The 14,149-nt window shown below is 39.7% G+C and overlaps 1 protein-coding gene across 1 annotated transcript in view; it reads right to left on the reverse strand.

Annotated features, from left to right (window-relative positions):
* The window catches only part of IPO5 (importin 5), a 97,948-nt gene that overhangs the window by 34,543 nt on the left and 49,256 nt on the right, over nt 1-14,149 (reverse strand). The window contains exons 17-20 of the mRNA XM_089679977.1: nt 10,648-10,769; nt 9,585-9,681; nt 7,366-7,538; nt 6,899-7,010 (exon numbers count right to left, since the gene is read on the reverse strand). Coding sequence (XP_089536103.1) covers nt 6,899-7,010; nt 7,366-7,538; nt 9,585-9,681; nt 10,648-10,769 — 504 coding nt within the window. The remainder of the gene's footprint in view (nt 1-6,898; nt 7,011-7,365; nt 7,539-9,584; nt 9,682-10,647; nt 10,770-14,149) is intronic.

A 14,149-nucleotide genomic window follows, 5' to 3' on the forward strand; every position in this document is an offset into this window, starting at 1 on the left:
TCGGTTTAGTGAAAAAACAAGGGTGGGATATGTGTCCCTCAATGGACTACGGTAAGAAAAAAAAATAATTTTGACTTGTAGATTCCTCATCTTGGAATGCAGTACAGGACTTGTATTCATAGCCCACAGGTTATATGCAGGCTACTTTCAGGTGACTGGACAATGAAAAAAAATTAGTTAGGGCAGCCCGACACACTCATAAGCCCATTCCAAGAAACTCCTTTTTTAGTTTTTACACAAATCAACAAGGAGTTAACAGCATAGTGGAGTGCCCTGTTCTGTACTCCAAGATAAGGTCGTCATGTTTCACATGACTGTCATATGCCTTTAGGTGTTTTTTATATTTTGTTTCTGCACCTCCTTTTCCTTTGGTTTAGTAAAGTTAATGCTGTATAGATAGCTCTCCCCCTTTCCCAGAAATGCATTGCAGCTTCTAGCCTCATGTCAAAGTAGATCACATTATCTTTTGACCTATCGAATGTTCATTGTAAGATTCTCTCAGTTTATGGAATAAACTTCACAAGATCTACAAGATGTCTTATCGATTGAGTCACTTGGTATCCAACGGAGGTTGACGTTATCGCTATCTCATCACAACTTTAAGTTACAGAGATCACACTATCAATGCTTAGATTGGAGAGACAGAACAAAAGTATTTAACAGACAAGTTTCTCTGAGCAAGGTGGGGATAAGAGTCAGAATTACACCTATCATTTAAGACTTGAGTTTCAACAGCCATGCCGTTAAGCCAGTGATACTGAGAAACAGGAAAGAGGAGGGACTTGAGCAAGTAAACCAGGTCCATTTGGTAGAGTTCAAAAAAAGGCACATGCACCTTTTTTATGTGGGTGTGGTGCGATTTGGGCCATAAAAAAAATAAATGGGCACAAATCGCACTGCAGAGAATCACGTTATTTTTAACATGGACAGCATAGTGTGAACTGGAACTGAATGTTAGCATACAGGGTTATGACTGAGGAGTCCTCCAGCAATAGGTCATCCAGATATAGCCTGTAACACGAATGCCATGGCTTTGTAGAAGAGTCAACTTCTGTGAACACTACGGGTGCCAAGGAGAGCTCAATTGGTAGGGCTACAAATTGGAAATGCTGTTCTCTTACAGAATATACAGAATGTGCTGAAGTGAGGGGGAGATGGAGATGTGTAGATGAGCATTTTGTACATCTAATGCCAAAAATTCTCATCAAAGAACCATACTTTTCAGTATGCAAAAATATGTTTAGAGGTTTTAAGTCAAGTACTGGGCAGATTCCTCCATTTGGTATGGGACCATGAATAGGTTTGAACAGAAACCAGGAAACTATTATTCCAAGTAACTGGTACAACCTTACTTGTAGTTGGTGCAAGGCTGTCATTAAATCAGTTTTAAATTTAAAGCTGGCAAATTAATTTAAAAGCAAGGATGGGGCAGAGATTTACAGCAGATTCAGTTTACAAATGGTTCCCATAAAAGTCAATAGCCTGTAATCCACACCTGAACCTGAAGGCACTGCTCAGAAATCGTACATGACTCTTTCAAACTGCACTGAAACCTCACCGCCAGTGCCCCAGATATATGTGAACAGGAACTATAGGAAGCAATGTTTTTTTTTCACTTGTCAAGCGGATTAGATGCGGTTCAAACTGGCACAAAAGCTCCTATTTTAGCCCTTTCTAAAGCTTTGCCAGTGTCCAATCAGTTGAAGGTACATGCCAATAACCTATGCTGTATGAATACTCTGCCTGTGTCCTGTGCAATGGTTGCAAAGGTTATAGCACTCTCAAGCCATTATATTTGTTTAAAATGAATTACTGTAACAGGCTGTGCTTTTTAATCATGTTTTTATTTTTAACTTGTACAATGCAAGCTAACTGCTTGACCTCTGGAAAGTTTTACCGCCTTCATGCCCAGTCCCATTTTTTGCTATTCAGCAGACTGCTACTTTACCTGGCAATAGCTCAGTCATGCAACACTGAACCCATATGAAATGTATATTTTTTTTCTTCCACACAAGGACAGCTTTATTTTGGTGGTATTTGATCACCACAAAAAATAAATCTATAGTGTTGCGCTCCCAATCCTTAAATCAATATTTTGTTATTTGAATATGATCTCTATAATAAAGATCACAATAATTAAGAATGATGTGTGTAAATAAACATAAATACTAATATTCTTAAACTTTGAATTGATACAAATAAGTAATGTGCATGAAAAATGAACAATGACAATAAATCACTAAAAAATATTTAAATAAATATAAAAAATAAAAAATAAAATATAAAGATAAAAATAAAGATAATGTCCCAAAAAGTGACTTTGTGCTGGAAAATCTTCAATCTAAAATAATTGTAAATCGGTGACTGCTTGTGAATCCTCCCTCCAGTGAAGATGTGCGCTCACCTCATGAGAAGCCTGCAATTAGGCTATAAAAGCTTGCGGTTCACCTCCTTTGGAACCTACTAGTTTGGAACTCCTGCTTGAAGATAGGATGAATCTCCTCTCCAGAGGGTGCAACTCCTCTATACTTTCATCTCCATGCGATTCTCCACATATAAAAAAGATCTCGACATGGTGCTTTATCTTTTATATAAGTATGCCTTTTATTTGCTTATGATATGGCACTCACATATAAAGTGTGCGGATAGTGGTAGCACAAATGCAATCCCAAACCGCCGTTGATTGTCGGAGCTGTGTACTCGTGGTCCGGCAAACAAACTGACTCCCTCCGAGTGACGTTGCAGTCCCTCCCCTACGCGTTACGCCACTGGTCACGTGGCTTCATCAGGGGGATTTGATGATGATCAAATCCCCCTGATGAAGACACGTGACCAGTGGCGTAACGCGTAGGGGTGGGACTGCAACGTCACTCGGAGGGAGTCAGTTTGTTTGCCGGACCACGAGTACACAGCTCCGACAATCAACGGCGGTTTGGGATTGCATTTGTGCTACCACTATCCGCACACTTTATATGTGAGTGCCATATCATAAGCAAATAAAAGGCATACTTATATAAAAGATAAAGCACCATGTCGAGATCTTTTTTATATGTGGAGAATCGCATGGAGATGAAAGTATAGAGGAGTTGCACCCTCTGGAGAGGAGATTCATCCTATCTTCAAGCAGGAGTTCCAAACTAGTAGGTTCCAAAGGAGGTGAACCGCAAGCTTTTATAGCCTAATTGCAGGCTTCTCATGAGGTGAGCGCACATCTTCACTGGAGGGAGGATTCACAAGCAGTCACCGATTTACAATTATTTTAGATTGAAGATTTTCCAGCACAAAGTCACTTTTTGGGACATTATCTTTATTTTTATCTTTATATTTTATTTTTTATTTTTTATATTTATTTAAATATTTTTTAGTGATTTATTGTCATTGTTCATTTTTCATGCACATTACTTATTTGTATCAATTCAAAGTTTAAGAATATTAGTATTTATGTTTATTTACACACATCATTCTTAATTATTGTGATCTTTATTATAGAGATCATATTCAAATAACAAAATATTGATTTAAGGATTGGGAGCGCAACACTATAGATTTATTTTTTGCGGTTTATCACATTGGTAGTTATGTGCTAGAGGTTTGCGATCCAGCATTAGAGTGTATTAATAAGGAGTTTTTGTTCATTTTCTGGCTCGCAAGATATTTCTAATATTTTACACTTTCTGGTATTTGATCACCACTAGGGTTTTTTATTCTTTGCTATATAAAATGAAAAAATACCAAAATTTTGAAAAAACCCAAAACACTATTTTCTACATTCTATTATAAAACATAACCAATAAAACAACCATGATCCCCTGGCCACTCAGGTCGGCCGCATACTCGGAGCTGCAAACGGCTGGATGATGTACAGTTAGGTCCATATATATTTGGACACAGGCACAATTTTAGTTTTTTTCAGGTATTTACCAAAACATAGTCAAGCTTTAGTTATATAATGGATATGGGCTGAAGGTGCACACTCTCAAGTTTAATTTGAGGGTATGTACATCCAAATTGGAGGAAGGGTTTAGGAATTATAGCTCTTAACCCCTTGGCACCGGCGCCTCCCGGTCCTTTAAGGGTTTCAGAAGCTGGGAGGTGGGGCAGGGTTTTAGGGTCATGTGACCGCTGTGATTCACCGTCACATGGTCTGGAAAGGTCCTGATCGAAAGAGGAAATTGGGACCTTTCCGTGAGTACCAGACATGTGTGCTGGGAGCACGCAGGGCGCGTGCTCTCAGTGCATATGTTTTTCTTAAATGCACACACATGTGTGGCCGCTCAACGTCCAGGCCCAGACGCCGGGAGGCCGCACATGTCAGGAATGGACTCACCATTAGTGGTGGGACTCATCTGCCGTGTGGGCTGCAGTACCAGGGCTCGCCAGCTGGTGCTCTCAGCAACCAGAAGCTCACTCCTGCAGTCAGCCATCACCTGAGGCTGATTGCAGGTGGTGTATTTAAGGAATGGCCAGACCTGCAGTCAGTGCCTTGGTGTATGTTTCCCATGAGCCCCTGTACCTGCATCCTGTCTGCTTCCTGCCTGATCCTGACTCTGCTTTGATCCTGATTCTGAACGAACTCCGCCTGTCCTGACCTCGGCTATTCCTGACCACTCTTCCGCTCGCTCCTGGTACCATTTGCTACCGACCCAGTCTGCCCGACTACGTTTGATTGTATATATGGTTATCTGTTGGGTGTGGGTTGTTTGCACAGTGTTATGTTTACCTTGCACTGCGTTTGTGTTTAGTCTTCAATAAATTGTCTTGTTTACACTATACCTGAAGCCTGCGTTTCCCTGTGTCAGTCCACACACCTCTGGTCATACCTGGAGCCCTGACAGCACATTTGTGTGCAGCCGGCGTGAAGAGGTTAATAATAGCCATTCCCCCTCTTTCAAGGGACCAAAAGTAATTGGACAATTGAATCAAAAGCGGTTTCATGGCCAGGTGTGGGCTACTCCATTATTTCTTCATCAATTAAGCAGGTAAAAGGTCTGGAGTTGATTCTATGAGTGGTATTTTCATTTGAAATCTACTGCTGTGAACCTACATCATGCATTCAAAAGAGCTACCCATGCAAGTGAAACAGGCCACTGTAATGCTTCAAAAATGAAACAAATCCATCAGAGAGATAGCAGCAACATTAGGAGTGGCCAAATCAACAGTTTGGTACATTCTGATGAAAGAACGCACTGGTGAGCTCAGCAACATAAAAAGGCATGGACATCCATTGAAGAAAACGATGGTGGATGATAGCAGGATCCGCTCTATGGTAAAGAAAAACTCATACACAACATCCAGACAAGTGAAGGACACTCTCCAGGAGGGCCTATCATTGTCAAAGTCTACAATCAAGAGAAGAGTCCAAGAGAGCAAATAGAGAGGGTTCACCACAAGGTGGAAACCATTCAAAAGCCTGAAGAATAGAAAACTCAGATAAGACTTTGCCAAAAACATAAAAAAAAACAAGACCAGTTCTGGAAAAGCATTCTTTGGACGGATGAAACTAAGATTAATCTGTACCAGAAGACAAAAAAGTGTTGAGAAGGCTTGGAACAGCTCATGATCCAAAGCACACAACGTCATCTGTAAAACATGGTGGAGGTAGTGTGATGGCATGGGCATGCATGGCTTCCAGTGGCAATGGGTTATTGACGTTTATTGATGTGACAGAAGACAAAAGCAGCCGGATGAATTCTGCAATGTTTAGAGATATACTGTCAGCCCAGATTCAGCCAAATGCAGCAAAGGTGATTGGACGGCGCTTCACAGTACAGATGGACAATGATCCAAAACACACTGCAAAAGCAACCAAGGAGCTTTTGAAGGAAAATAAGTGGAATATTTAGCTATTGCTGAGTCAGTCACCTAAACGCAACCCAATTGAGCATGCATTTCACTTGCTGAAGGCAAAACTAAAGGCAGAAAGACCAACAAAGAACAACTGAAGACAGCTGCAGTTAGAGCCTGACAAAGCTTCAGAAAAAAGGAAACCCAGTCTTTGGTAATATCTATGGGTTCCAGACTTCAGGCAGTCATTGCCAGTAAAAGATTCTCAACAAAATATTCAAAATGAACATTTTATTTATGATTATGTTCATTTGTCCAATTACATTTGAGCCCCTGAAAATGGAGGGACTGTGTATAAAAATGGTTGCAGTTTCTAAAATTTTTACTTGATATTTATGTTCAAACCCTTGAATTAAAGCTCAAAGTCTGCACTTCAAATTCATTTGGATTGTTTAATTTTATTCTGGTGGCATACAGAGTCAAAAGTATTACAATTGTGCCTGTGTCCAAATATATATGGACCTAACTGTACATGATTCAGCTTACCCGTGCCCGGAAACTGGTTAAATAGAAAGCGAATGACCATGGACTTTTTCACTTCCAGCTTTTAAGGGATTCTTTCCTTTACCTATACAGTGCAAATCAAAAAAAGGGTCATTTAGCTACCCTTTTTCCCAGCAGCATATATTTGCCTTGTACTCCACCACCTTGTGATTCCACTAGACAAGAGTCAGATGGAGAGCAAGTCACATGCTCACTCATATCCATAAATGCTGAGTATTTTACTTTACGCTCAGAAACCAAAATGGAGAAGCACAGGAATGAGTGAAAAGTATATGCTGCTGGATAGGTGGGTTTCGGGGATCCTTTTTATTTTCCTCTTCAAGTACAACAAGCATATTTACATGCAGATGGGCACTAGAGAATGTGCAAATAAAATTAATTTTGTAATGTAGCACCAATCAAAACCACTTGCTTTGCCTGCAAACTAAACATTAAAGCAATGCATAGCATTCAATGCACAAACCAAGATATGTATTAAAACATAAGGTGTATGAACAAAGCTTATTAAGACATTTAAAGCAAACCACTTTGCTGCAACATGGAATCCTACCTTGTCTTAATTCTTGATTTTTAAAGTGTTCTTCTAATTTGCTTTTGAGGATTCCTCCAAGCTCTTCAAAGTGTTCATTGTTTAAACATCCATCACCCATAACTTCAATGCACTACCCAAAAAAACAGAATCTTCAAAAATGTATGTAAACAAAGCATTCAAAAATCCCTATCTATGGTTTACTGCTCAGCAAATCAGTGTCCTAAAAATAAACTTTACTAATAAGTCACCAGCTTGAAAAGTTATTTATATCAGAAATCCTTTACACTAATTCTGTTTAGTGACTATGTAGCCAAGTAATGGTAAAACAGCTCTGGGTTGTCCCTATAAATAAAACTGCTGCAATTGCACATTCATGTATTTAAAATTCAAGAACTTTGCACTATGGCTTCTCACTATAGTCTGTCATTCTTGTGGATAGGGAAAAAAAAAAAACAAAAAAGGAAAAATAAAAAAAGCAGACTCACCTTAGCAAAAGAGTGCATAATCTCTGAAAGAACATCTGAATCAGGCTCTGTTCCTATCCCTTTGATCAGAGCATCACACATGAAGTGCCACATTTGTGTCAGGTAGTCAGAACCACGCACCCTGGCGCATTCCAAAAGCAATGGCATGGACTCTGCAGCAGCAACTCTGACGCGTATGAAGTTAGGGAGAAAACACATTTCGAAAAATATTGCACAATTACAAATTGTATTTTTTTTTTTTTTTTTTTTTTAAACAGAGGTACTTAAGGTTTTAAATAGGGATGCACCAAAATTTCGGTGGCCGAAACGTTTCGTCCAAAAACACCCCTATTGGCCTTTGGCAGATATAAAAATAAGCACCAATACAGGTGTCGAAAATGACCCCACCCCCTTTCCTGAAAAACCACTGAACGATCCCGGCGCTGGGCATAGATATGTGAAGGAAAGATGGCCTCCACTCATCTTTATGCCCTTAGAGGACCAGAGCGACGTCACTTCTCGTTTCAGCGCTTTGTAAACAAGGCCTTTTTTTTCTTAAACAGCTTCCCGACCGCCCTATAGCAGATATACTGCTACAGGGCAGCATGGGTGCGCAAAATCATGTGTGTGTGATTTTGCATTTCCAGGTAGGGGGTACGCGCGAGAATCGCTCCCTACCTGCACCACCAATCACCAGATCCCAGTCGGTGATGACTCACCAGCGCCCAGTGATTGATGAGCATCTCTGACAGGGCGGAGAACTGTACGTAAACAATACAGTTCTCCTCCGTCAGCTCGTGCACGCTGCTTTGGATGGCTGTGCTGTACACAGCCATCCAAAGCAGTGTGATTACAGTGATGCACTAACACAGAGCTTACAGTGAAACAGCACACAGTTAACCCTTTGATCACCCCTCATGTTAACCCCTTCCTGCCCAGTGCCATTAGTACAGTGTGCTTTTTTTTTTTTTCTACATCACTGGGGATGTCAGTGACAAGTCAGTTCCCTCCAGTGCCAGAATATGCCCACCAGTGTCCCGCTATCGCCACTATTACTAGTAAAAATAAAAAAAATTGCAGTATCTATACCGCCATTTGTAAACGCTATGACTTTCACGTAAACCAATTTACATGTATTGGGACTTTTTTTTTTTTTTTTTTAGCAAAGACACGTAGCAGAATACAATTTGGCCTAAATTTAGGAAGAAATTTGTTAAAAAATTTTTTACTGGACAAGTTTAATAGCAAAAAGTCATAAATATTGTCTTTTTTTCTCAAAATTGTCCGCTTTTTTAATAGCATTAAAAAAAAAAAAAAAAAAAAAAAAAAAGATGGAAATTTCATTTGGGTGCAGCATTGCATGACCGCACAATTGTCAGTTAAAGTAACGCATCGTAATGCAAAAAATGGACTGGTCAGGAAGGGGGGTAAATCCTCAAGAGGGCAAGTGGCTAAAGCACTAGATCAATACTTTTTTTGATCTAATGCTTTACATTTTAGAGGAGAGATGTGGGGTCTTATTGACAACATATCTCTCCATAAAGAGGACCTGTCACTACATATTTCTATAAGGGATGCATGCATTCCTTGTGATAGGAATGCATGCATTGCTTGTGATCGGATAAAAGTGATTAAACATTTTTTATTTAAAAGGGACAGTGTAAAAAAAAAAAAAAAAAAAAAAAAAGTTTAAAGTGGCCCCGTCCCCCCCGTGCTTGCACATAGTGGTGAACACATATGTAGGCCTCGCCCACATATGTAAACTGTGTTCAAACCACACGTGAGATATCGCCACGAACGTCAGAGCAAGAGCAATAATTCTAGCACTAGACCACCTCTGTAAACTTTACACTGGTAACCTGAAGACATTTGCAAATTGCCACCCGTGGAGATTTTTAAGTACCGTAGATTGACGCCATTCCACGAGCATGTGCAATTTTAAAGTATGACATGTTTGGTACCTATTGATTCGGCATAACATCTTTTACAAAAAAAAAAAAACAATTCATTCAAAACATTCATTTTTAAAAACGGTCCGTTTTGCTTTTCGGCCAACTGAAACCTCAATTTTCAGTTTCAGTACCAATATTTTCATTTCGGTGCACCACTAGTTTTAAACAGAAGGCCAATCGACTCCTTTTCTCTATAGACATTTTTCTAGAATCCTAAATTGGCCAAGAAACAGTAGTTGCAGTAGGAATAAAAAAGGCGCTACTGCAATTTGAATTTAAAAAGGATATCATCATGAAAGTAAAATTTAAGCAGTGGGACCATCAGTTTTACAACTTGCTCTGTATATTCAACAAAGCCCTCCTTCAGTTCTTTAGCATAACAAACCTAAAAGACAAAAAAAAAAAAACACCTTCGGTTAGACCTATAAAATTAAAAATATTCATGTCAGAGCACCTAGCTAATTACAACACACATTCGCTGCCCCCTTTTGAAACCTGAAGAGATGAAAATGGTTTGCAATCGGTTAAATGGCAACACTGACCAGATAAATTATAAAGCACTGTTTCCTTGCACATAAGCTACAGCGCCATTGGAGCTCTATTCTTCACTCTTCTGTTTGCTGAAGGATTTTACCATGTGTGCACATATGACCACCCTTCTTAAGTCTATGGGCAGTGTTAGACACACTGTTCTATAAAACGTTACCTTTAAAGTATACCTAAAGGCATTTTTTTTAGTTTTGGATAGAGTGGAGAGGGATTAGAACACCTATCAGCTTTTACTGCTGCTGTATTCCCGTTAAGGAGATTCATCCTCTCAGTTTTTCTTTTTTATCATTACCATTTGAAAGTAAAAGAAAATCCCAAATTTTGGACTGCCCCCACAAAAGTAATAGAGGGGAAACCATCCAATGACCTAGGGGCCACCAAGGAATTCTCTTAATTTGCAGAGATTTCCTCACTTCCCGTTTGGCTGCGAGACAGGAAGTGCAGGTAAATCTCCCTAATGGGACACAGACGCCAAAAAAAAAAAAAAAAATCTGACAGCCGACATATAACCTATAAGTTTTGCCTATAGTTCTACTTGACAGTATATTTGTCACATGCAAAACAAGAAGCAACAATGTAAACATATTTTTACATTAGCTGGTATGTGTAGCGAGAGTCAGAATAGAGAGAGCAGAGGCTCGGGAGCAAGCCTGCTTGGGCAGGGAGGGAGGGGCAAGGAGGACCAGCGAGGAGGATCGGGGCTGATCTGTGCAAAATCACTGCACAGAGCAGGAAAGTATGACTTTTTTTTTTTAAACAAACAACTGCCTTTATTATCACTTAAAAAAACCTTAATACCCACCAACATCTGACATGCAGTTGCTTTTTCTTCAAGTCCTGCGGTTTTAATTCCAAAACTCTGCTGATCTCCCAAGTTGACAAATTCCCATCCATCATCATCACCCATGCTTTCCATGTCTTGAGCTGTGTTGGAAAAAGGAAAAAAACAAATCATACACATGTTAAAGCAATAAATTACATTTCATCTTTACCTACATTTGACCCTTACACATGGTCCTACACTATTAAAATACATTTGCAGAATTTTAGGATGGGTTAATAGGGGTAGGTTTAAGACCATCAAATAAATCTTACAGTAGACTTTATTTACCCTCTAATAAATATTAGTGTATACAAATAAAATCCAAAACCAACAAAACCAAAAAAAAAAAAAAAACATCAAAACCCAAAGTCCAAAATAAAATCCCAAAAAAATATATTATTTCAAGAAAAAAATCTTTATCTGTAATATCTTAATTCTTCATATCTTCAAACATCTTTGTGATATACTTCAAACCAAATCTTCATATACCTCAAAGGAAAAAAAAACTCAACATGTGTATTATCTTCAAAAAGAGGGGTATATAAGACGTGCCACACGTGTTTCATGCACACAAAAAATTGACGTGCCACCACAACCGTGAAGAGAAATCCCTCAGCCTTAGGAATCAATCCACTGCATACCAATAGAGGAAGTGCATAGTTACCCTCAGAATGGTATCAAGGGTCTGAATACTTCTTTCCAACCTTTTAATATTCCTTCAGCCTTTCCAGCCACTTCCCACAGACCTCATAAACAGACCAGGGATCAATATGTATCATAAAAGCTTATAGCACTTTATTGTAGCAACTTACATTCAAATAAGATGACATCCGCTTCCACACCAAGAACGATTTGTTCACAATCCTGCCTCTCCTCACAAGTGTGTAGGTATCCACACCATCCTACTCCCGAGGGGGAACAGATCGCCTGTGGTAGGTACCCAATACCTCAAAACCCCATGAGGATTCCAGGGAGCCACAACCGCATGTACCAGGATCAAAAATGGCCGTCAGCGCACTTCCGGAAGAGCGTCACTACGTCACCACGTCACGTGCCCCGGACGCGTTTCGTCACATCCGGACTTTGTCAACAGGGATCGTTTTACCAACAAATCGTTCTTGGTGTGGAAGCTGATGTCATCTTATTTGAATGTAAGTTGCTACAATAAAGTGCTATAAGCTTTTATGATACATATTGATCCCTGGTCTGTTTATGAGGTCTGTGGGAAGTGGCTGGAAAGGCTGAAGGAATATTAAAAGGTTGGAAAGAAGTATTCAGACCCTTGATACCATTCTGAGGGTAACTATGCACTTCCTCTATTGGTATGCAGTGGATTGATTCCTAAGGCTGAGGGATTTCTCTTCACGGTTGTGGTGGCACGTCAATTTTTTGTGTGCATGAAACACGTGTGGCACGTCTTATATACCCCTCTTTTTGAAGATAATACACATGTTGAGTTTTTTTTTCCTTTGAGGTATATGAAGATTTGGTTTGAAGTATATCACAAAGATGTTTGAAGATATGAAGAATTAAGATATTACAGATAAAGATTTTTTCTTGAAATAATATATTTTTTTGGGATTTTATTTTGGACTTTGGGTTTTGATGTTTTTTTTTTTGGTTTTGTTGGTTTTGGATTTTATTTGTATACACTAATATTTATTAGAGGGTAAATCAAGTCTACTGTAAGATTTATTTGATGATATTTGTACTTCAGGGGAAGGATTGTGATAGTGACTTGGTGGGGATTTTACTTGTAAAAGGATAGTGCTATATGTAGAACATAGGTTTAAGACCAGTTTATTTTCTACTAATCGTACTTATTTATGCCACTGCTTGTACTTTTCAATTAATCCCAAAACCTGCATTCCAGAATACTTCTGTGTTTAAAAGTATTTATAATCTATTGGATTTTTAGCTCTAACCAAACATTCTAGAAAAAGGAAATCAAATACCAGCAGATATTACTGAATGCAAGCAGTACATGCAATGTTTGTTAGTGTTCAAACATTCTCTATACAATCACTTCAAGGAAACAGAGCTCAGAGCAACATTCAATATCAAAGCATTTCACAAACAGATACAGTGGGGCAAAAAAAGTATTTAGTCAGCCAACAACTGTGCAAGTTCTCCCACTTAAAAAGATGAGAGAGGCCTGTAATTGGCATCATAGGTAGACCTCAACTATGAGAGACAAAATGAGAAAAAAAAATCCAGACAATCACATTGGCTGATTTGGAAAGAATTTAATTGCAAATTATGGTGGAAAATAAGTATTTGGTCAATATCAAAAGTTCATCTCAATACTTTGTTATATATTCTTTGTTGGCAATGACAGAGGTCAAACATTTCCTGTAAGTCTTCACAAGGTTGGCACACACTGTTGCTGGTATGTTGGCCCATTCCTCCATGCAGATCTTCTCTAGAGCAGTGATGTTTTGGGGCTGTCGCTGGGCAACTCGGACTTTCAACTCCCTCCAAAGGTTTTCTATGGGGTTGAGATCTGGAGACTGGCTAGGCCACTCCAGGACCTTGAAATGCTTCTTACGAAGCCACTCCTTCGTTGCCCGGGCGGTATGTTTGGGATCATTGTCATGTTGAAGACCCAGCCACGATTCATCTTCAATGCCCATGCTGATGGAAGGAGGTTTGCCCTCAAAATCTCACGATACATGGCCCCATTCATTCTGTCCTGTACATGGATCAGTCGTCCTGGTCCCTTTGTGGAGAAACAGCCCCAAAGCATGATGTTGCCACCCCCATGCTTCACAGTAGGTATGATGTTCTTTGGATGCAACTCAGCATTCTCTCTCCTCCAAACACGACGAGTTGTGTTTCTACCAAACCGTTCTATTTTGGTTTCATCTGACCATATGACATTCTCCCAATCCTCTTCTGGATCATCCAAATGCTCTCTAGCAAACTTCAGACGGGCCCGGATATGTACTGGCTTAAGCAGGGGGACACGTCTGGCACTGCAGGATCTGAGTCCCTGGCGGCATAGTGTGTTACTGATGGGAGCCTTTGTTACGTTGGTCCCAGCTCTCTGCAGGTCATTCACTAGGTCCCCCCGTGTGGTCCTGGGATTTTTGCTCACCGTTCTTGTGATCATTTTGACCCCAAGGGGTGAGATCTTGCGTGGAGCCCCAGATCGAGGGAGATTATCAGTGGTCTTGTATGTCTTCCATTTTCTAATTATTGCTCCCACAGTTGATTTGTTCACACCAAGCTGCTTGCCTATTGCAGATTCAGTCTTCCCATCCTGGTGCAGGTCTACAATTTTGTTTCTGGTGTCCTTTGACAGCTCTTTGGTCTTCACCATAGTGGAGTTTGGAATGTGACTGTTTGAGGTTGTGGACAGGTGTCTTTTATACTGATAACAAGTTCAAACAGGTGCCATTGATACAGGTAATGAGTGCAGGACAGAGGAGCCTCTTGAAGAAGGTACAGGTCTGTGAGCCAGAAATCTTGCTTGTTTGTA

Source organism: Staurois parvus, unplaced genomic scaffold (assembly GCF_062004578.1).
Source record: "Staurois parvus isolate SC_StPar_1 unplaced genomic scaffold, SC_StPar_1.0 ptg000233l, whole genome shotgun sequence".
Classification (NCBI taxonomy): Eukaryota; Metazoa; Chordata; class Amphibia; order Anura; family Ranidae; genus Staurois; species Staurois parvus.